Source organism: Calidris pugnax, unplaced genomic scaffold, assembly GCF_001431845.1.
Source record: "Calidris pugnax isolate Ruff unplaced genomic scaffold, ASM143184v1 scaffold17, whole genome shotgun sequence".
Lineage (NCBI taxonomy): Eukaryota > Metazoa > Chordata > Aves > Charadriiformes > Scolopacidae > Calidris > Calidris pugnax.
The window spans coordinates 8217833-8241550 of record NW_015090794.1 but is presented as its reverse complement, the minus strand read 5'-3'; the positions used below and the strand labels follow the sequence as shown (position 1 = coordinate 8241550).

The following is a 23718-nucleotide window of genomic DNA, read 5'->3' as shown; positions in this document are numbered from 1 at the left end:
TCAGTCAAGGTCAGCACTTTCTGCTAGATCAAAATAGAAACATTTGTGCTGTTCAGCATCTTTTATACTCAAGTTTGTTTTGCCCTGCACCGACATTGTCCATATTCTCCTTGCTTTGCACAGTTTTGCTTACTTTGCAATTCATTCTGCATTTGCTGGACAACGTCTTGAATTTTATCCAGGTAAAGCGGGACTTTGCTTCTCAGTATCTGCCTGATTCCACTTTGCTTCCACACCTGGGCGACAGCTCTACCCACACTGCGCAGAAATCCTGCTGCCTTTTGCGAGGCTGTTGAGGGCCAGCCCGCTGCTTCCGACAGAAAATCAACGTGCTGCACCTACAGTGGTTCCCAGAAAAGAACAATCAAAATACATAGTGATGACGAGCAAAGCTCTGACTCCATTCCAAGGCAATTCTGCACTCCTCAGTGTTGGTGCAGAGTTATAGGATCTGTACCATGAAACAGGCTTTTTGTCTACGTATGAATTGCAGGTTAGCACAGGTTAACTAGTTAAATGTTTAAGCAAAACAAAACAACTGCAGGCAATACGATTTTTAATTAACTCTGCATCAAAGTTTCATGGTGCTTTCACAGATGATGTACGGATACTTACTGATCTCCTCAATCTCCACATATATCCATCAAACTTCTTCAACTTCTCCATCAGTCTGACTTTCAGAAGGCTCCCAATTTCATTTAGTTTATACTGTAAGAAGATGATTAAAAACCTTGAATTTATGACTTATTGCTTGTGCTGGGTCCAACTCACTCAAAGTTTGTAGCATTTAAATGATCCACAGTGGCCTCCCATTTCTCAGGGGAAATGACTTCTGTGTTATTCAATGGTTAGAAATGGGAACAGAAGTGTTTCAGGATGAAAAACCAAAAAGCCTCCTTCAAGCAGAGAGTATGTGAAACCCTATTAGAAGTAACAGCCCATTCAAGAATTTTAATCTGAGTTTTGTAACCAAGATGGTGAGCAGCGCTGGCACATTACTGTCATTATAAGTTTAAAAATTGCATAATTCTCCTTTTTACCTGGTTACTCACCAAAATTTATACCTGAAGCCTACCTGGAAGAGAACAATATTCTGGAAAAAATCACATTGAAATTAACTGCCACCAAAGGGTCTCACCTCAGCCTTAAGAACCGGATCCCCACATCCATGAGCCAGAAAACTCAAGCTTCCATTAACAGCTGCCAGAGCCATTTGTCCCATGTTTTCTTGCCTTTCACCATTGATGTTGAGATAGGTATTAACGGTAGCCATCTGTTGCCCATCAGTACAAGCACTGACTTCCATTCCTTCTTCCAAATTGCCTTAGAGAATTAAAAGAGAGTGCTTTGCTTACAGGAACAACACTGGCAGACATTGTTTCAAAGTCAGGTTTTTAATCACTTAGGGTCTGTGTTAGGTGCTTGTGAAAAAAACGAAGAGGAGATAAACGGGAGAAAATTAGATCAGTGTCAGTGTTTGATTTTTCTCTTACGTGTGGCTTGTGAATGATTTACAAATAGAGATTTGCTACTGCAAAGCAAGCACTGGATTAATATAAATCTAAGTCTCTCAGTTGCAGTGATTTGCAGGCTTTTTTCTACTTTAGTCTTTCCGTGTCCCTTGTTGCTGATGTTTCAAAACGTAGACCATAAATGAAAGTGTGTCAGTCACTCATCCACCCATCACACACGCAACTTGTTCCTGTGCAAGTACTGATGACATAAGCAGAAATGGCTCCCTAACTGCACACAGAATCTGGGTTGAGAGAGTTGAGCTGAATTATTTCTACAAACTTCTGACTTCAGTAATTCACTAAGTAATGGTCTCCATCTCAAAGACATCACAGCACTTACAAGTGAGGCCATGAACCTGCGAGAAATTCCACTGCAGAAGTGTGGAATATATATATGGAATATCCATAACTGAAACTAGGACCAGGACTGTCAGCAACATGAGTTTGAGACAACGGTCATACCACCAAATCCACCTGGTGTGCACACAAACAGAATGTAGCTGAAAGGTGGATGGGCACAACCGAAAACACCTGCAGCATGTCTCATTCTGTCTAAGTTTAGTCTTCTGTAAGTTAGGCAGAGTCTGAGCCAACAGCCTGGTGCCCTCTGTTGTCAGTCAGAACTGACTGCCGCTGAGTCACCTGCAGAGGGTGATTTCATACATCTGTTCCAGCGTGGCCTCTGGAGGTGCCTCTCTCTTTCCCTTCATTGAAATTGGAATGTAATGATTATCTTAAATGAGGCACACAACTTTAAGATGGCTAAATCCAGATGAAATTAATCCTATCTTGATCACCATCTATTGTAATCCTCCCCTGGCTAGTAATCATACAGATGTCTCCCAAACTGACCTTTGTACAAGTTTTAAGCTTCAGTTTTTCATTATCTGAAAGACCATAGCTTGACCCAGCATGAAACTGAACTAGCTTGGCACCAGAAAGAGGAGCATTTCTGCCTGCCTCTTCATACCAATGACAGCTGTGAATCAGAATCACAGAATACCTCAAGTTAGAAGGGACCCATAAGAATCATCAAGTCCAACTTCCTGCTCCTTGCATGACTACCTAAAACTAAATCAAATGACTAAGAACATAGTCTGTGAAGGTACATACCTTTCAAATACCCCATGTAGCACTGAAAACACTCCTTTCCTTTAGAAGCAGCCACTTTTACTTTCTCTTTCTGATCAATAATTCCCTCCACCAGGATTTGGCTCTGAACGGATGAGGAAGTAGCAGTTCCTGTCAGGCCTAGCCAAATATCTTCAAAGGCTCTTAACTGCAGCCATAAAGGAAAAACATTTATTCAAAGCCACCACACAAAATTAATGAATGTTCAGAGATGATGCTCAAATATCAGTGCTTCCCACAGAAGGGTAAGTGGTGAGGAAGTGTTTCCCCGTGCTCGTGCACTGCACAGGAGTTTCACTCTTAAGAGAGGCACAAGCATTAGGATGATTGGCTCAAGAGCTGAATGACTGGACAGCACAAGGCTGTGGACAACATTTCAGTGGTAGCAATGAAAGAACACACTATAACAGCCCATTCCCTGTGAGGCTGCTGATTTGTGCCATTTATTTGAAAAGAAAGAATAGAGAAAATCCAAGTAGAACAGCTGATACTTCTTTCATCTCCCTTCTTTCCAAAGAAAGAGGGAAAAATAATTTAGTATTTGTCTTAGCCTGATAGGTATTAAATCATCATTTTGTTAAGGGGTGGCCCACTGTCTCAGTTAATTACAACTGACTACTCACATGCCATCTAATGGAGAGTTTGGATGGTGCTGACCACATTACTTTTCTGCCTCACTCTGTTGCCACCATCAGATTCTCCACCTTATTCATTCCACAAAATAAAGAACAAATGCAAAATAGAGGGGGAGAGAAAAAGGAAGATATTTGCCTCAGGGTAAGCATCATATTGGTCTCACATTTTGTTCTCCTATTTATTTATTTTTTCCTATGGTGCAAAAAAATATGTCTCACCAGAGCCTCCAGTCTTGCTGAAGGTGGTGAGCTATAAAAACACACAGCCTCTTTACATACTCCAGTTGATATACATTTACTATATTCATCACTGAGGTCTGCAGATAAATAGTGTTTGATAATACTGCAGGTACATTGCATAACTGGGCCTTTAAAAACAGAACTAAAAAACCACGAGTATTCTACATTGCCTGTACTTGCCTGCTGTTTTAAAAGCCACTGGCTGCACCTGATCAGTTTGGAAGATAGATGGCAGTAGGCCTTTAGAAACCAAAACCCAAATCCCAGTGCCACTGAAATAAAATAAAAACTCACTTCAATTTCCAAGGAATAGTTCTTCATATCAGCTGAACTCTGATTTTTTAAGGATACTCCAATCAACCCCTCATCTTGTTCACGATCACCAAAGCGGAATCTGCCCTCTGATTGCAAAATGATGTCATCTTTGTTGAGCTGGTGCCTTCCAGAGAAAACAATTACCTGTGTATGAATAAAACAGATGTTAAAGCTTAATTCTTCCAAAAAATGGGCTCTGGATAGAATAGTAAGAGGTTATATAATGTTAGCATTTTGTGAAATTAGACAATGAAGTGATGAAGAAAAGTTTTAGTTTCAGAAACGAGCGCATCCTCCTTCCCTCAGCACTGTCTTATTTCATTACATCTTCAGTTTCTGTGGTACAACAAAGTGTGTTCAGTGATTACAGCCTAAGACAAAAGGAACAGCTGGAATATATTTTATTACAACAAGTCCACTTTTTTTTTTAATGCTTCTCAGCTACTCTAGCCATGTATTTTGATGCATACACATTTTTTGCATTATTAACAGGCTCTAACACATCTTGGTCTTTTTTCACTGGCATCAAAATTTGGCTGCTGTTTCCTGTTGCTAACAGGGTGCGACCTGCTCTGACAGTAAACAAGGAAACCAACTGAGATGTGTTTTAGCCACTGGAAACTAGAAAGAGATCACATTTATTACAAGTTTGAAGTTTTGTGTTCCAAACACATACACAGGTAATTGTGTGAATTACCTGTTCATACACAGGTAATTGTGTTTGTTGTCAATATCTGTAGGCAACCCTGGGGTCCAGTGTGCACCTAAGGAATATCATGGATAGGTCTTTGGTTTATGTCTGTTATATAAAAAAAATGACAACTCTAAGGTTACGCTAAGGTTCAAAAATCCACCACTGGCAGAGCAGCCATAAAAACCAATAAACTTTTACCTACAGGGGAAGGAAAAACTTTTATTCCTCTCTAGTTTCCTTTTTGATCACCTGTGAGCCTGTTTTGAAGTTCTCCAGAAACATGAAATTAAAAGACCTTTGAGAGAGAAACAGGATAGAAGGAACACAGAGGAAGCAGAAAGGTTTACAACTGTAACAGGAACTACAGAATATACTACAGTGGCAAACACAACCTTTCTGCCTCAACCCATCAAAAGACACTATTTATGATTTGTTAAGTTACAGAAGGATGGCAGTTTTTGTGAGAAGTTGCAGCTGAGAAAAACGGAGTCTCCGTAATTACATTTAAAGGGAAATAGGTTGAATACATTTATGTGAGACTTACATCTGGAAGGTCACAGAGCTCAAAGCTCATATAATAGTCCAGGCAAGAGGAGTAGTTTGTTTCCATTTTACCCAGAATCTTCTGTTTGGTGCATGAGGTCAGGAAAATATTTTCCAGAACAGCTTCTAACTGAAATTTATCAGGATACCAGAAGTGATTTCTCTACGATGAACCAAGAAAACAAAGTTAAAACATGACAACACAATCTTAGATGCTTCTCCGTGTCCACTCATCCCAGCTCATCCTGTTCCTGTGCTGGCTTTTTTTTATTCTAATAGCTCCAGGGTTTTAATGTAACATTTTCAAAATGTAACATTTCCATTTGACAACATTCCACAACATTTTGGCTTATGAGAACCGTCCCTGTCCTACAGAATTAACTTAGCAGTTTTGCAAATTTAGGGCACAGGTGAGTTCTCTACTTTGTAAGAGCTCCTTTTTTCTTAATTATGCTACATTTAGCTTTCTTCCTCTGCAAAGAAAGGTAGAAGGTAAAATGAAGTAATGGTATTTCACAGAAAGTGGTATTCTACAGAAGCTTTCTTAAAATCCACTCAAAATTACATATAAAAACTGAATAAATTCCCATCTATTACAAACAGCTTCCACAAAAAGTGGTGAATTAACAGATACAATCGCCTTTTATTACCTCATATGTTAAATTGTGTTTGAATTTTTTGTCATCCCAGTTCAGATCTAGATACTCATTAAACAATGCTGATCTTTGCTCTACAGACCCACATGCATGCAGGTGTTCCATACTGAATACTCTCTGAAGCTGGAAGAGAGGAAAAAAAATAAGATATACATATTAGTAATTTTCTAAAATTTGTGTTCAGCCTCTACTAGAGGAGTGTGCTTTCTGGGCAAAAATACAGCTCTGCGAGAACACCTGAATAGTCTGTATCAGGAAACAACTGCTTCAATCTCTACCAGGAAACAGATGATTCTGTCTTGAGGGGAAGTTGCATCTCGAATACAAACACACCTGACAACATGAAATAGAATTCTTCAGAGGGTTTATTTTTTTTCTTCTGAGACACAAAAAGGTTGACTTCAAGTAAAAGGTTTTAATATGATAACAAGTGCAGAAAAATTCATTCTATGAAACTCTAACCCAGAAATTCAGCTACACCCATCCCTTTGTAGACTTAAAGACTCATACCTGCCCTGAAGAGAGTGTCAAACAGCCACGCCAGGTGGTGTGGTTCACCTTTGATTTATCCTCCAGGGCCAGTCGGATGTCAGCAGGCTGCCCACCATTTCCTTGGAGCTGCAGCTGAAACAAGAAGAGAAGGATTTTTCCAGTGAAGCAAGACTAGGACTAGCAGAAAAGCCTGTAGGGTGATCTAGCAGAATGTTCTCCATCCAGTAGAGAAAAAAAGAAACACCAAACTGTGACAGAACAGTGTTAAAACTCCATTGAAATCCACATGGACTGGAAGCTCAGGGCCTTAGACAAAATACATTTTTACAACTGAGGCAACAGAGGAGAGATTTAGATTAGATCTCAGGAAGAAATTGTTTAGTGTGAGGGTGGTGAGACACTGGAACAGGTTGCCCAGAGAAGCTGTGGATGCCCCATCCTGGAGGTGTTCAAGGCCAGGCTGGATGGGGCTTTGAGCAACCTGGTCTAGTGGGAGGTGTCCCTGCCCAGGGCAGGGTGTTGGAACTGGATGATCTTTAAGGTCCCTTCCAACCTGAACCATTCTGTGATTCTATAAAGTCTTCCTGTTACCTTCTCTGGAAGCTGCACTGGGTCTATCATGCACAGCAAGTAATGACACTACGAGAGAATTTATTCCTCCGAATACGATGCTTGAGATACATTGACTACTCGGTGAAAACAACCTGAGAGCATTCTGTGGCACCAATGCGAGTACCAAAAAAACTCCAGATGAACAAACAGAACACTGCACAGTTTGCACAGCTCACTATTGAGCAGAAAGTCTTCAGCCTCACCAACTAGAGCATCCTGGCCCACGCAATGCATTTTCAGACTGAAAATTCCCTGCAGTCTTTGGTCTTGATGGATGATTTGTGGAGTTCTTCCTCTTTTTGCCCATATACGCTTTGCAAGTATATTGCATCTGTATTTTAAATCACAACTGTATTTTAAAACTTTTCTAGTTTTGCACATTTTCACACTTGCATTGCAATTTCCTGTACAGTCCAAAGATTTAGGTTTGCTTTACATGGGTATCAAAGGGTTTTTGGCTATTTTTTTTGTGTGTGTGGAATAGGAGGTTGTTCATCCCTTTGTGGACAGAATTTGCCTCATTTTCATTGCTAGGCTGACTCCTGTGCACTCCTGTCTTCTTACCATCCAAAATCGGTCAATTCTTAAATTGCAAGACAGATACTGTCAGCCAGCAAGTTATGCTTAGAAAAGGAAACAACACTGGTGGCTTGGCCACAAGGAGGTAATACAACTTGGTGCTCTTCACAATTTTCAGGATGATACGTGGTTCTGCAGTTCAGAAAGGCACACTAACATAAATACACAGTAATACTACAGCTTTGTATTTTGCAGCCCTTTCTCATGATCTCACCTGCTGGTTGTACTTTCTGCCTCTTCTTTTTGACAGGGAATGGACCTCCAGTTGCTTCAGAGTGTAATTAAATGGGTGGGCAATGGCAGCTCTGTAGTTTGTACGGTCTCTTCCAAACTTCAGAGAAGATGACACTGATATCTGATCCACATCAACAGATGTAAAAGGAACTTGTGAAATAAAACACCTCTCACACAGTGACCTCAAACACACACCCAGTAAGATTTCCCCACACCTTTTCTCCAGATGAATTCTGTGCATTATATAGTCATATTTGAAGTAATGAGGCAAATTAGTGTTGAAACGAGGACATTTTAGCTACTTGAATTTCCTACATGGCACAGCTGAAAGTAAAGCTATTCTCTGTATTTTACTGAAATCATGAACCATGCTTAAGCTTCATGTCACCTTTAGGCACTGTGAGTTCCACTGCTGCAGTGTCTACATGCAGCTTGCGAAGTTGAAGCACAAAAAAAACATTTACAGAATTGCGAACTAAATTCTGTAATGTTGCTGAGAGCAAAGTGTTTCTGTGGCAACTTAAATAGTAGTGGCATTTAAATAGTTGTGGCCATTTAAGTAGTAGTACAAAAACACATTCTATTCAACGTCTAAAGTAATTTTTGGAACTTTAGTACTTCTAACTCTTTCTGCAGCCACATTTATGTCCCTGTATGGCAACAGTTTACACACTGTCTTTTGTCTTTCCTTTATCCAAAAAATAATGTAGTATTCAGCCAAGGTGCTGCATTTCAGACGCACATATAAAGATAGCATAGTTAGTTGCAAGACAGTAAGCTTCCCCATTTAGCCACATGTGGAAATCAACTTAAAGTTCTTCTATTTCTTTTTCATTATTTATATTTTTAAAAATTAATGCTGACTTTAAGAAAATAAAAATTAATTTAAACTATGCCAAAGTTGTCATTCTCACTAATAAAGAGAAAAATGAAAGAATGAAATATGAAAGAGCTTCAATTGAATCAGTAATGCTGAAAATGCAAAGCACAGGATGTGTCACACTTCTGTGTGCATAAAGACAGCATATATCCACGCATCAGGGAGGTTCTTCATCCTTTTCAGCCTCACACTAATGCTTACTCATTTTTCTTAGATTTTATTTCTTTCCCCCTAAACTGCTTTAAACATGACATTTGTTCTATTTTTTTCATCTACTCTCAAAAGCTGTCCTAGAGCCTTTGAAAGCGTTGAGAATGGCCCTTCTCCAGTGCTTTGAACCAATACGCATTTCATTGCTGTTGGTTATGCAGCAAGCTGTGGGGTCACTGCAAACAGAAAAATAGCGTGGCCTGAAAATACTTCCAACAAGAATATTGGCTGCTCGTCTTCCATAGACACAGCTAAAAGGAGGACATTTTGCCTCCTACTTGCATTCCCTGGCATGTATTTGCTCTGGGCTGCTGTACCTGGTCCTTCTCATTCCAAATGACAGTAAGATCATCCCGGTGACTGCGTGCTGAATGCTTCACATATAAGTCGACCTTGGCATGCCACGGGAAAGGGATGGAGAGAGGATGGAAAATTTCCACTACAAGGGAAAAAATCAAGTAAGTTTTCCCCAGCATAAATCATGACTGTTCATTCTTTGATAAAGAAAAAGGCACAGGGCACACTCCCCACAGGGAGCAGGGTTAATAGCCGATTCCCAGAGAAATCATGATCTTTGCCCATACACACATGTGCGTGCACCTACACAGCAGCCACAATAACTTTAGTGTGCTGATTTCTGCTGAATACATGAAGAAATGTAAGGGAAAACAGGAGTCCTTGATTTACCAGCAAAACAGTGATTACCTTCAACAATCAAAAGATTAATACCTCCACCCAAAGTGACTTCCAGCAGGAACAGCCAGGAAGGAAAGTAATCTTTATGAAGCTGAGATGACCTTACACTGGATGAGGAGCAACTTACAACCCTCAAACAAGGAAGTGGAATTATTTTCTCTATTTTCAGACAACATAGCCTCAACATAAGAGTTTAGCACCTCAAGTTAGTGGCCTGCATGACCAGTGCTCTCCTGCAGTACCCAGTGGAGTAACAGAATTTAATACCGTTTCTGAAAAAAGCCTCAGAAATGGGTGACAATACAACAAAATATAAAAGTCTATTCAGTAGGGGCAAAAACATATGAAGGAAGAAGAAAACAGAAAAATAAACAAAAATGAACTTAAAATGAAATGGTTTTACTCTCCAAATTCAAGCTGATATTTGGGCAACATTCAGAAAAGTTGTTATTTGTGGGATGTGTCTCTTTATACCTCTAGTACAGTGACTGAAGGACAAATCTAGACATAGGTCACCTCAAACCCCTTCCTTCTCTCAACTGGGAAAAATCTGCATTAAGGCACCCACTTCGTAGTGAGCAACCCTGACCACCAGATTACTGGGTTTTTGAGGCTGAATCTTTCTCAAGCTACACATACACTTGTGGAGCTGGGAGGATTTCTGGCTAGCAAGTCGAGGTGTACCCCTCACGTGTGGCAACCTCACAGCACAGTAAGACTACAGCTCCTATAAAGCTCCTCCTCAGTGCCTTGACTCCTCCTGCAAGGAGTACTTTCCAACTGGATCCAGAACAAAGACCCTGATCTACACTGCAGAGTGTACTGCTGCTCATACTATGTGTATTCTCCCCTCTCTCCTACCAAAGTTGTTTGAGTCTGTGAAAAAAATAAAATGTTCACTGGCACAGAACTATGGAACTATTCTATTTGAAATGGAACCATCAGGAAGAAGGGAGGGAAAGCCTCAGAGATTAGGATTTCTCATTCAAATCACTGCTCTGAATGAAACCAAATGCAGATGTGAACCCCAGTCAGCCACGTCCCAGCTAGTATCCTCGCGCCCTGGCTACAATCAAAGTAGCTGCAATACTTTAACTCTCCTCTGTTTACAAATGGTATCTAGTCCAAAAGTAGTTCCCAGGTTTCCTTTGCTTTTCATTAAATATTCAAAATATTCAAAGGCAAATATAAAAATAAACCAAAATGTTTCATTTAATCCGGAACAGTTCTGAAATTTGTTGTAAAATAACAATAGACATTTTAATTTGTTGGTGACTTTTCACTCGGTCAAACTTTTCCCTGGCACTACTAATGTTTTTTTAAGCTTTACATTCCAAATCCACAAAGCAGTAGCGTGCAAAGTGTTTCTGTGGCAACTTAAATAGTAGTGGCATTTAAATAGTTGTGGCCATTTAAGTAGTAGTACAAAAACACATTCTATTCAACGTCTAAAGTAATTTTTGGAACTTTAGTACTTCTAACTCTTTCTGCAGCCACATTTATGTCCCTGTATGGCAACAGTTTACACACTGTCTTTTGTCTTTCCTTTATCCAAAAAATAATGTAGTATTCAGCCAAGGTGCTGCATTTCAGACGCACATATAAAGATAGCATAGTTAGTTGCAAGACAGTAAGCTTCCCCATTTAGCCACATGTGGAAATCAACTTAAAGTTCTTCTATTTCTTTTTCATTATTTATATTTTTAAAAATTAATGCTGACTTTAAGAAAATAAAAATTAATTTAAACTATGCCAAAGTTGTCATTCTCACTAATAAAGAGAAAAATGAAAGAATGAAATATGAAAGAGCTTCAATTGAATCAGTAATGCTGAAAATGCAAAGCACAGGATGTGTCACACTTCTGTGTGCATAAAGACAGCATATATCCACGCATCAGGGAGGTTCTTCATCCTTTTCAGCCTCACACTAATGCTTACTCATTTTTCTTAGATTTTATTTCTTTCCCCCTAAACTGCTTTAAACATGACATTTGTTCTATTTTTTTCATCTACTCTCAAAAGCTGTCCTAGAGCCTTTGAAAGCGTTGAGAATGGCCCTTCTCCAGTGCTTTGAACCAATACGCATTTCATTGCTGTTGGTTATGCAGCAAGCTGTGGGGTCACTGCAAACAGAAAAATAGCGTGGCCTGAAAATACTTCCAACAAGAATATTGGCTGCTCGTCTTCCATAGACACAGCTAAAAGGAGGACATTTTGCCTCCTACTTGCATTCCCTGGCATGTATTTGCTCTGGGCTGCTGTACCTGGTCCTTCTCATTCCAAATGACAGTAAGATCATCCCGGTGACTGCGTGCTGAATGCTTCACATATAAGTCGACCTTGGCATGCCACGGGAAAGGGATGGAGAGAGGATGGAAAATTTCCACTACAAGGGAAAAAATCAAGTAAGTTTTCCCCAGCATAAATCATGACTGTTCATTCTTTGATAAAGAAAAAGGCACAGGGCACACTCCCCACAGGGAGCAGGGTTAATAGCCGATTCCCAGAGAAATCATGATCTTTGCCCATACACACATGTGCGTGCACCTACACAGCAGCCACAATAACTTTAGTGTGCTGATTTCTGCTGAATACATGAAGAAATGTAAGGGAAAACAGGAGTCCTTGATTTACCAGCAAAACAGTGATTACCTTCAACAATCAAAAGATTAATACCTCCACCCAAAGTGACTTCCAGCAGGAACAGCCAGGAAGGAAAGTAATCTTTATGAAGCTGAGATGACCTTACACTGGATGAGGAGCAACTTACAACCCTCAAACAAGGAAGTGGAATTATTTTCTCTATTTTCAGACAACATAGCCTCAACATAAGAGTTTAGCACCTCAAGTTAGTGGCCTGCATGACCAGTGCTCTCCTGCAGTACCCAGTGGAGTAACAGAATTTAATACCGTTTCTGAAAAAAGCCTCAGAAATGGGTGACAATACAACAAAATATAAAAGTCTATTCAGTAGGGGCAAAAACATATGAAGGAAGAAGAAAACAGAAAAATAAACAAAAATGAACTTAAAATGAAATGGTTTTACTCTCCAAATTCAAGCTGATATTTGGGCAACATTCAGAAAAGTTGTTATTTGTGGGATGTGTCTCTTTATACCTCTAGTACAGTGACTGAAGGACAAATCTAGACATAGGTCACCTCAAACCCCTTCCTTCTCTCAACTGGGAAAAATCTGCATTAAGGCACCCACTTCGTAGTGAGCAACCCTGACCACCAGATTACTGGGTTTTTGAGGCTGAATCTTTCTCAAGCTACACATACACTTGTGGAGCTGGGAGGATTTCTGGCTAGCAAGTCGAGGTGTACCCCTCACGTGTGGCAACCTCACAGCACAGTAAGACTACAGCTCCTATAAAGCTCCTCCTCAGTGCCTTGACTCCTCCTGCAAGGAGTACTTTCCAACTGGATCCAGAACAAAGACCCTGATCTACACTGCAGAGTGTACTGCTGCTCATACTATGTGTATTCTCCCCTCTCTCCTACCAAAGTTGTTTGAGTCTGTGAAAAAAATAAAATGTTCACTGGCACAGAACTATGGAACTATTCTATTTGAAATGGAACCATCAGGAAGAAGGGAGGGAAAGCCTCAGAGATTAGGATTTCTCATTCAAATCACTGCTCTGAATGAAACCAAATGCAGATGTGAACCCCAGTCAGCCACGTCCCAGCTAGTATCCTCGCGCCCTGGCTACAATCAAAGTAGCTGCAATACTTTAACTCTCCTCTGTTTACAAATGGTATCTAGTCCAAAAGTAGTTCCCAGGTTTCCTTTGCTTTTCATTAAATATTCAAAATATTCAAAGGCAAATATAAAAATAAACCAAAATGTTTCATTTAATCCGGAACAGTTCTGAAATTTGTTGTAAAATAACAATAGACATTTTAATTTGTTGGTGACTTTTCACTCGGTCAAACTTTTCCCTGGCACTACTAATGTTTTTTTAAGCTTTACATTCCAAATCCACAAAGCAGTAGCGTTCTGAAGTAGCTGTTTCCAACAGCCAGACTTACAATGAATTTAAAGCAAGTAAGATCTTAGAAGGCCTGGATTGAAACCATTTGATTATGCATTTTGAAATCAGATTTATGTGGCTTAGTTTATTTTATACTCTGCTATCAACACTGGCAAAAGACTTGAGAAACCTACCCTGAACATCGTGACCTCCGGGCAACTTTGGGAAGAGTCCAGTGTAAGTGCCTGTTACCTTGATCTCTTTGCCATCCCACACAGCAATGTGCCTCAGCAGACGTGTTCTGTTGCCTTTTTGGTAAATTATCATAAAAGTAAACTGCCTTGGAAGGATTTTTAACTAAAAATAGAAGAGGTGAAACATATTAAATACCATGTTCTCTGAAAAGTTTAAAACTAAGTGTATAATTTTGACACTGTAAAGTCCTATGGAATTTAGCTCTGGAAATGTGTTTATAAAAGGTCTGGTACAATGATACCTTAAAACTAAATGGTTTCATATAAGCAGTTATTCATTTCTAGTTGACTTCCTTTACACAGTAAGTCATCTTCTTACATAACAGAACATATAAAACCAACTGAGTATCCCCTTTACAATAGTCTTTGCTTATTATATATTTTGAATTTTTATCTCTTTTATCGCACTGAATAATTCTTACAACATCGAGCCCCACTATCACAGAATAAATCCAGCAGACAGCATAAACAATAATATCTATTTGTGACATCTTTTCTTTCTTATTTAGAAAAAGAAATATATGTGATACCAGCATAATAAAAATGGGCAATTGGCCAGTTCATAATATATTATTTTTTCTTATTATCTATATATCCTATGTATCTGTTTATAGGAAAAAGCAAATATAAAATCAAACAACAGGTTATACCATCAGACACCCAACTAATTTACAGTTCAATGTTTGCTCACGCTACTAGAGAAACCAAGGGCAAAACACCTCACAGCAGCTGGAGCTGTATTTGACCATTACTGTTTGGCAGCCAGCATCCTGAATGCCAGATGCAGACACGGGGCAGTCACAGCTTGCCTTTTGCTGTCTTGAGTTGATGATACCAACCTGGGACATTGTCTGGACTATTTCAATGACATTATTGTAGCTGGTTCCAGTGAACATTAGCTTAGTTGTAACATTGAAATCCCCTTTTTCCATCCTGAGGTAGAGATTGCCTTTTGCTTCACTCATGTCATAATTTACCTTTTCAAGTTCCCACAAAATTAGAAAAGAAAGAAAGAAAGAAAGAAAAGAGTGAGAAAGAAAATAAACAAATATTGTGCTTGCATTCTTCACACAGTACGTTATATTACCGTCCTCAGGACTTAAGGGAGATCTGATTTGTCATTTCTCTCCTATATTCACATTCTAGAAGGAACAGCTACAAAATAGTGTAAACTAAGACGCACAACAAATTTGTTTCTTTGTCAGCAGGAGTAACTGTGCTGCATTTGACTGACAAAAAACCCCATTCATCTTGCTCACCTATCCTTGCCATTGCATATATCTGCACTGCAAACAGCCAATATCCAGAACTGCTTTCTGCCCAGTCTCTCTATTCTTAGTAGCCAGAATAATTGAAAATGTTCCTGAGAGTTTACTAGAAGTCATAATTAATACAGATGCAAGGAAGCAGAGTCAAATAGAACAAATCCTTTCCAATAGGGTGAGATTTGTAGCATAATTGAAAACATCCTCAAGAACAATAAAAAGACACTAGTTCTAGAAAAAATGCAGCTTGACTCCTAAAATATTAAGCAACTCTAATTTGTAGTGATGTCTGTAGCAGTTACCTGGCAGATACTTACCTTAGAAGACAGTTCTGCTGCACTGGGGAAGTACCGTAGAAAGAAGGGATGAGTCTGGAGCGCTTTTATATTCAGCTCTTCACTAAAGGGAAGAAACACACTTTTGTTCAACATTTCAGAAAGTCCACTCTCACCAACAGCACAAGTTCATCTGAACAATCACTTCTAAGTAATCACTGAAGTTTGTCACAGCTTTTAGAGTTAAAAATGACACTACCTTCCCCTAAATGCTTACCCAGATCGCATTTTTTGATGCTCTCATACAGAGATAAAGGGGACCAAACAGCAGTGCCATCTCTGACCTCAATGAAAAATCTGCATATGCATCCCAGGGACAGAACATGGCCACCAGCTCAGAAACTACTTTGACTGGTAGTTTACTAGTTATAGCAAATGCATCAGCTTTTTACCAATGAGACAGGTATTTTGGAATCTGACTTTGCAAGCACTGTCTTGGCTTCCAGACTTAAAATTTACAATTATTAGAGAGTTCAACAGAACTTACAAGACTTTTCAGTGCAAAGGTCTTTTGCTAGAAAAAATATCTGAAATACCCCAATGCTGATAATATTACCTCTTAAACACCCTCAAAACCCTACAGTTTTGTTTATATGCTATACCAAATATTTCTGTTTAGACACTGATTATCAGACAGTTCTGAATAAAGAATGACTCCATTCATTCTTACTGTCTTTAAAGAACTTTGAAAATTTTTAGAAGACAGAAAAAATTACAGATACACCCATACTGATACCAACTTAGAAGAATGAATCTCCTGAATTTTACAAGGTTCAGGATACCAAAACTATTTAATAAGACTTAAGCAGCTATATCAAATTAAGGTATGTTATTAAGTCTGGCTCAGACCTAGAGTTTTATGGATTATTTCACTGTCTGCTACTTTGATGCTGTGGGGGCAGGCAAGAAGGTCTCTCTGCAGCCCTTTGTAAACTTCCTGAGTTATACCGACTGTTCATTGCGACTATACATTTTTATCAAAGATTGTTATCCATTTCACCAGTGCTTTCGTGACTAAAACAGTAACTTTTTCCATGGAATCACAGTGGCCTAATGACATTTTTACAGTGCTCAGAATGACCCTTTTACCCTTGCTGGTCTTTTTTCCTACTGATGCTGAAGGAGAAGTTGGTGTTTTGTTCATAGATCAGCCTCAGAACTCCTTCAATTTCGTTTTCAGTCAGAACCTCTTGAATTGTCATCTGAGGGGAGAATAAAAGAATAAACTAATCACATCATAACTTCTACCCAGAATTTCACCTGAACTGAGCACAAACTCTTGAGTGATTAAAACCATCACTTTGACTGAAGTTTATCTTCCAGACAGGCCTTCTAGATGCTCTCTAGACCTAAACCAAAAGCATCAAGAGATATATTTTTTTTTCCCTGTATGCTTCCACAGCTACTAATTTGAATTATTGAAAAATATTAGCTTTACTTTCAATGCACCTTTATTTGGTTTAAGTCTAGAGCCACTGGTTCTTGTTTATGTCTCCTCTACTCTTCTTTTTCATATACTGTAAAGAAACTGCCTTTCCTTCATTTTTTGATTAAACAGATGAAGCTCCACAAATCTTTTACTGCAGGGTATTTTCTTCCTCCCACAGCTGCTGGTTCCTTACAGCTTTATCCTGAAATTGCTAAAGAATCCCTCTGGGGATGATGAGCACTGTTCTCCCACACTTAAATATCAACACATATTGTGTTTCCCAAAATCTGTGGGAACAGAAATTCCTGATACTTTATAAGAATAAAAGCACCTAAACAACTACCATTTCTGGTTTAATTTTTTTCACTTAAACATTTAGAGAACAAAAGACATTTCACTAAAGATTAAGTGGGAAGAAGCAGAGGATTTATCTAATACCTTTTAATAAAATGTCATTAAATATTCACTTGAAACACTGACACTTATTATGCAGGTTTATATTGAGTTAATGTTTATTTTCAGAAAAGTCTACCTTTAATCTTGTATCCTAGCTACATATCGTCTTATTTCAAGAGAAGGTGATGGATGACTTGGATGTGCTGTTCTGGGTACTACCCTCCAAAACGAAAGGAGACATTTCAACACTTCTTTCTCCCAAGAGATGAACATGTGTAGCCTTTGTTGATCCTATCAGGTACTTGGGAATACAAATTTATTTGTTTATTCAACACTGAAACGTTTTAGATATCTACGCTACAAATGGTCTAACCAAGCCAAAGAATTCTCTAGGTATGAAGGACACTGATTTCTACCAAAAGTACTTTCCACTTCAGTGAGCTATATCAGCTAGGAAGTGACAGTAAATTAGTGCCTTCCTGAAATGATTAATTAAAGGATTCTTGCTGAGTTTCCTTGGAAACAGACCATTAGTTGTGTACTTAAGTTAAACTAGGATTCAGATAAACTGGGCCATGTCACCTCTCATCCGCAGTTGTATAAACCTGGACTAATTTCACTGAGGCCACTGGAAGTGCTATAGATTCAGAGTAGGATAACACAGATGACAACTCTAATCTAAGCACAATGAAAGATCCATGTTTTATTACCTTAAAAAAGAAGGGAAGTCCCAGATGATGTAGAAGTGATATCGAATGCTTCACCTCTGCCATGAATTCAAATACACCATAGAGCTGGAAGTCTGTGTCAACATCCACAGCCACAGTTAAATCTTTGTCATCATACTGGACTTCACAGATACTCTTGGCTTTGCTTTCTAAATAGTGAGAACAAAGTAGTGCCATTTTGAGGAGATTATTTTCAGTGCTGCCTGCATAAAATCAATCCAGCCAGCTTTTGGGCTAAGACACTCATCCTGACAAAGTCAGGATGACAAGAGCTTTAGCCTGTGGTTGGAATGCAGACTGTTTTGGATGTCCTTTAGCACATAAAGTCTTGAGTTAACACAGCTTGTGTACCCATGCACAAATGTTAAGTGACAAGTCCATTCCCAACAGTAATGTGTTTTTGCAGCTAGAGATTACTAGCCTTATACAGCCACCTGTAGCACTGGGCAGGTAGTGCCCATTTCTCTAGAAGTGCTCCGACCTGTTTTGACCTCTTCAGTTCTTTGACTCCTTCAGTTCCAGCTACAGCAGACCAACACTGCTCAACAACATGACTTGAAAACCTTTCCCCAACTTTTCTACTAGATTGTTATATTTGAAAGAGACTGCTAAGAGACAAAAATGACATGAGAGATGTGGAACTCCGAAACTCTTTATGGAGAAGACAAAGTCACAGACGTGCATGCAATCACACAGTGACAGATCTGGAGGCTGCCCTGGAAGTCCCTTGGAATTAAAAAAAACAGATGTAATGTAACTAATAACAGATGCAGTATAAGAATGACAGTTTTGCTTACATACAGGAAAAAGGCCTTTTTAGGTACTACCAGTAAATCTTAGTCAGTTTGCAGCTGTTAAAGGAATAGTTGAAACACCCTCAAAGAGCTACGGTTATGGTAAAACAAGAAACCTACAAGGAATGGCAGGTACCTACCCGATTTCTGTAAACTGAGAATCAAGCTGATTGCCTTAGGGTAGCCAGCTGCCTGCAGTGCCTCACTATTATGTACACTTTGGCAAAAGATATCCACTTGCTGAGCAACATAATAGGAGTTTATTATGTATGTGATTGATGTTTCTCCAGCTGCAATGTGCATATATCTCTCTTGAGTAGCGTTTCTCCCTTGAAAAACCACATCTATCTAAAAAATGACATGTAGATGTAAGTTCTTGAAACAACATTTAAATACTATTTAAATACTATTTAATTTTAAAACAGAAGACAAATTGAAGTTCTCTCTAGTCTATATTTATGTCAAAAATCTATTAATTAACAAAAAAAAATTCTTAGTCTTTCATTAATCATCCATGACTTTCTCGCATGAAGTCCATCCAATTTAATGAATTTCAAACCCCACCAGCCTCAGTGATTTATGTCAAATACTCATTAGGTTCTCTTTTATCCCACAAAAACATGTCTCCCTTTATATAAAGGATCCTTGATCCATGCATACTGCCAGTATTTACCAGGTAGTAGGTACTCCAATACTTCCCTGAAAATAGCAAGCACCTAAAGAAGCATTTCATGTGTAAAATGCCCATTAAAGAACAAAGGAGCAATATTCCAATTCCCGATGCAATGGGCTGAAACTATTCTGTAGAGCTACCACATCAACAATACGCACTGTACTAACACTGATCAGAAGAGAATAATCTGTTCCAGAAAGCAGTCAAAAAGAAATTTTCTACTTCAGTAGTTGAGGTTTTAGCCATCCATAGTTTTTAAATATCAGAAAATCTCAGCTTCCATTCTTACCTTATAAAACAGTAGTTTTCATTCAAGCCATGGGCTATTACATCATAATAAAGGACATAATTATAATGGGGAAAAAAAAAAAAGAACCTACCTGTAGAGAAGATGGGACCCTGGCTTGTAGCAGCCATGGCCAAGTATGATGGAAACTCCCAGTTATGTTGGTACTTGTCTCAAAGTCCTGGATTTGTCCTTCGAGAACTGTTAGGTGAGCACCATAATGCACCTTCATACTAAAGCTCTTGATCAATTTATGGTTCAAGACAGCCTGTGTGCAACAAAGGTAAATTGTGAAAGGGGAGCTTTGCAAAAGGTAAAGCTCCTGTTAGTCACAATTCTCTGGTTCAGGCACTATCATCTCAAAGGTGTGTTCAAAAAATTGATCTTGTATAATTTTATGACACAACATAGTTACAGACGCCCCTTTTATTTTTGAAGTCAACATTTTTAACACATATTTTCCAGTACCTTAACCCTATTCAAGCAGCTACATAATTAACAAAGAGCAAGTGTTGTGCTGTAGGCTTGTGTACCTCAGATAAAAAAAATAAGTATGTCAAGCAATCAGGGTCTGGGAGGAAAATACCATTTGGAATGTAAACTGTGAACTCGTATCAGCACTCACCTCTGTCTAGCCTATGCAAGTCACACTGCAGATCTACCAAACAGACTAGGTTCATGAGCTAAAACACACTGCCCTCCTTGTGCTTCAAGCTCAGCTGTGGCTTGGGCTGTTCACACATAGGGAGCCAACCTCCAGCCCCTTTTTGCTATGAAAAGTTCTGGTCCAGCAAGTTACTCTCCCAAGCCCTTGAGAACAAACTGAGCTTCTGGACTCTCCTCAAGAACAAAGTGAGCATCTGGACTCCCCCCAACCCTGAACTTTATGGGGAAAAAAAAAAGAGAGAGAAAGAGAGAAGGAAGGAAAGGGAGGAGGGAGAAGAAGAAAATATAAATGTCTTTAAAGCAAAAGCAGGCAGTATGACCTATGTATATTGGGAAAACACCCAAATTACAGTTTGCATGTCCTGCAGTGCACTTTCGTGATGAATACTCCACCATGCGTCTCATTACACATTGAAGGACAGAAGGCACTGCTGCTCTCTCTGGCAGCTTCTTACTTAAAGGTAAGGAAGGCCCAATTTAAGTAGAGTATAGGTAAAGAAGAGCACTGGGTCTAGAAATAATTATAAATGAGAAGAAAAGCTGAGGTGGTGTGACAACACAGACACCTTAAATCAGAAGGATACTTTACTGAAAGTTAGATTGTATTTTAAAATGTTGAGAACAATCTTTCCCACCTGTACCTGTGACATTAGGTAGCTTGTTTATGGTTGTGGTTTGCACTTGGGCTATATTTTGTAGCAATAAGCTTTTTCTCCTGTGTAAATCTTGACTTTTAACTGAAGCAGTGTTATGAAGCAACTTTGAAATCTGTGCTATGATCTTATGCAAGACGGTAAAACAGAACAGAACAGATGATAAAGATGTCTAAGTTAACAACTGAATGAGTAAAATTCTACTCTCATTGACAGAGACCTAAAAAATTCACCTAAATAGCAAATGCACAAAGTCACATCAACACCCTCTGCTCTTTGCTATCTGACTTCTACAGCTATTGCTTCCATCATGGCTTGATTCCAGAGTAGATTCATGTCTCCCCTGTCACTGACTGATAACTTACCTGCAACTCAATCCTGTCTTTGATTTGCAAAGTCTTCAGTGCTTCTATGTTATGAGTAAGTTTGTAGTAGAGAGACACAACATCCAACTTATGGACAAAGCTCAGTTCTTCTGTAATCTGTTCAGTCCAAATAAAATATCACAAAAGTTAACTCTGGCACATCTCTGATATTGAGACTACTCTAATTAATCGCACTTACTATACTAATTACAGGTTAAGAGTAAAATTATGAAAACTATGAAAAATTTATGGTGAAGGACTGTCTAATTTTTTTGTAAGTCACAACTTTGTACTGCAACAGGGAATATGCTGCACCCACCACATGAAGATAATTGATAAGAAAGTTTTGATACAGTTTGAAAATGGGAGTCATGGATCATTGCTAAGGTCAAATTTGTTGCTAGAAGCAATTGCGCAGGAGTGGCTGAAAGATACCACCTTCATTTAATTATGGCCTTTAAAACCAAACCAGTCCCTGCAAAGTACTCCTATAAGGGCCTCATAATAGCTATTTCAAATGGAGAAACAGTATTTACCATATCAATTAGTTCACTTCAACCTCTATCTCACATCTTACTAATATGGAGGAGATACTTACTTGCTTGCTGTCCACACAGAAGTGAGTAAGTCTTTTATAGAAGTCACTGTTTTTTTCTGATTCCACATCAACTAACATCCTCATAGGAATGCCAATGTCAGCAGCTCCTTGAATGTTATGGGTTAGCACCGCATCCAATTCTTGTCTTTCCTGTTAATATTTCACAGCGTATGTAGCAATGGATGTCTAGAACCCAAAGCCTGCTGCGATACAAAGCTCAAAACAGACGGTTAGCAAATCTGACTGTTCTACATTTAATACTAATGAAAGCAAATTGCATTGAACTTAGGAAAGTTACACTGGGGAAGAGAAAAACAATCAAGCCTAACAGATACAATTAAAAAAAAAATGTATTTCAGCTAAGAAGGAAAAAGGTGTCAATGTTTCTCTCTGGTGGCAAAGAACTCCCACTAGCTAGCTGTTTCTCTAAAGCAAAGAAATACAGATAAATTACCAATTACAGCAAGAAAGTGAATCATCACAAGGAAGAAGATACTTCTCTCTGCACTGACGACATCACAAGAGAAGTCAAACTTGTAATTGTCAACAGGAAAGCAAGAGATTCAAAGCCTTCCTGTGCTGTTGTCTTACTGAAGAAGCTAAAAGCAGTGTCTCAATTAATCACTGCCTATTATTCTGCAATGTAAATCAGAGTGATGATAAATTACAACCCTTTTTCTTCCTGTGTATCGCTGTATACTTTCATGATGAATTGTTATATTGGAGTACCTGTTGTATATCTGGAGGGAAATCAGCACTTGTGGGTTTGCATGTCTTATCATATTTGCCACATAATATAAGGAACATCAAATAGTACAATATAAAAAACATACATGTATATATATACACACACAAAGAGCATAACAAGGAAATGATTCAGGAAGTGCCACAGTCTGTATCCTATTATCCTATAACATCTGTTTCATTGCACATTACAGGTACGAGATTTTCTAAGACTTTATGTTTATTCTGGCATTTATTACTAAAGCTTGACTATTTGTTTCCAGTAAAATAGTTTACAGTAAGTCACTCAGTACTTTGTACATGCAGTCTAATGGTCTGCAGCATACTTACATCAGTGACCCTTAGAATGAGGAGTCCTTGTAATTTACTTTCGTCAACAGTGATAAACATCTGTGAATCTACGTTCATTTTATCCATCAAAACATAGCCTGAACTGTCAATTTTTACTGGTGCTCCAAGATCCTGTACAAGCAAAAAAAAGAAAAATTCACCACTTTTACACTTACTGACAGATACACTATACACCTGGAACTTTTTATTCCTAATAGGTAGCTCCAATAGCACCTAGCTGTAAATCTAGCATATTCATGTTTACGAAATTTTGACAGCTTTTTATTCCATTTTACACATTTTGTCTCTTTTATTTTGAGCATGTATGACATATTTTGATAAGTGAGCACGCATAAACAGAGCACAGAACAAGGTGGTAGCTCTTCCTGCACAAGTGAAAAGTCAACTAATTTTCTATGCTTGGCATCGCTCCAGTGGCCCAAAGCATCCATAAATCCAGTGAAACCACACATAGATATACTATGGCAGCTCTGTTTTTGGAAGAGGGCAGGTGAATCTCGTCTCTGTAGATTCAGATTTACTGTGACCTACATACTGAATCTACAGATTACTGTGTGATAACATCTCTCAAACTTTCCATATACTTCTCCTGTCCTTTCCATTCCTGCCTATATAGCACTGACTGGTGGGATCGGTGAGAGGCCAAGCACTGTGATATCAGGAGTTCCAACAGCAATACAAATGTTCAGTAGGAAGAGTCCGTGCAGAGTCCAGCTAAATTTAGAACTGCTACTTCAGGAAATCCTGCTGCAGAACTTCTCCCCCTCCACCTACCT

General features: G+C 38.8%; 1 protein-coding gene across 1 annotated transcript in view; it reads right to left on the bottom strand.

Annotated features, from left to right (window-relative positions):
* Positions 1-23718, bottom strand: part of LOC106884686 — a 55225-nt gene that overhangs the window by 11646 nt on the left and 19861 nt on the right. Inside the window, exons 19-39 of the mRNA XM_014936210.1 lie at positions 22922-23053; positions 21848-21997; positions 21250-21366; positions 19660-19833; positions 18747-18954; positions 17795-17961; positions 16349-16461; positions 15242-15323; positions 14499-14636; positions 13600-13762; positions 11650-11817; positions 9053-9174; positions 7626-7766; positions 6239-6352; positions 5723-5851; positions 5074-5235; positions 3815-3979; positions 2628-2793; positions 1139-1323; positions 616-708; positions 134-338 (exon numbers count right to left, since the gene is read on the bottom strand). Of these exons, the coding sequence (XP_014791696.1) occupies positions 134-338; positions 616-708; positions 1139-1323; positions 2628-2793; positions 3815-3979; positions 5074-5235; positions 5723-5851; positions 6239-6352; positions 7626-7766; positions 9053-9174; positions 11650-11817; positions 13600-13762; positions 14499-14636; positions 15242-15323; positions 16349-16461; positions 17795-17961; positions 18747-18954; positions 19660-19833; positions 21250-21366; positions 21848-21997; positions 22922-23053 (3094 nt within the window). The remainder of the gene's footprint in view (positions 1-133; positions 339-615; positions 709-1138; positions 1324-2627; positions 2794-3814; positions 3980-5073; positions 5236-5722; positions 5852-6238; positions 6353-7625; positions 7767-9052; positions 9175-11649; positions 11818-13599; positions 13763-14498; positions 14637-15241; positions 15324-16348; positions 16462-17794; positions 17962-18746; positions 18955-19659; positions 19834-21249; positions 21367-21847; positions 21998-22921; positions 23054-23718) is intronic.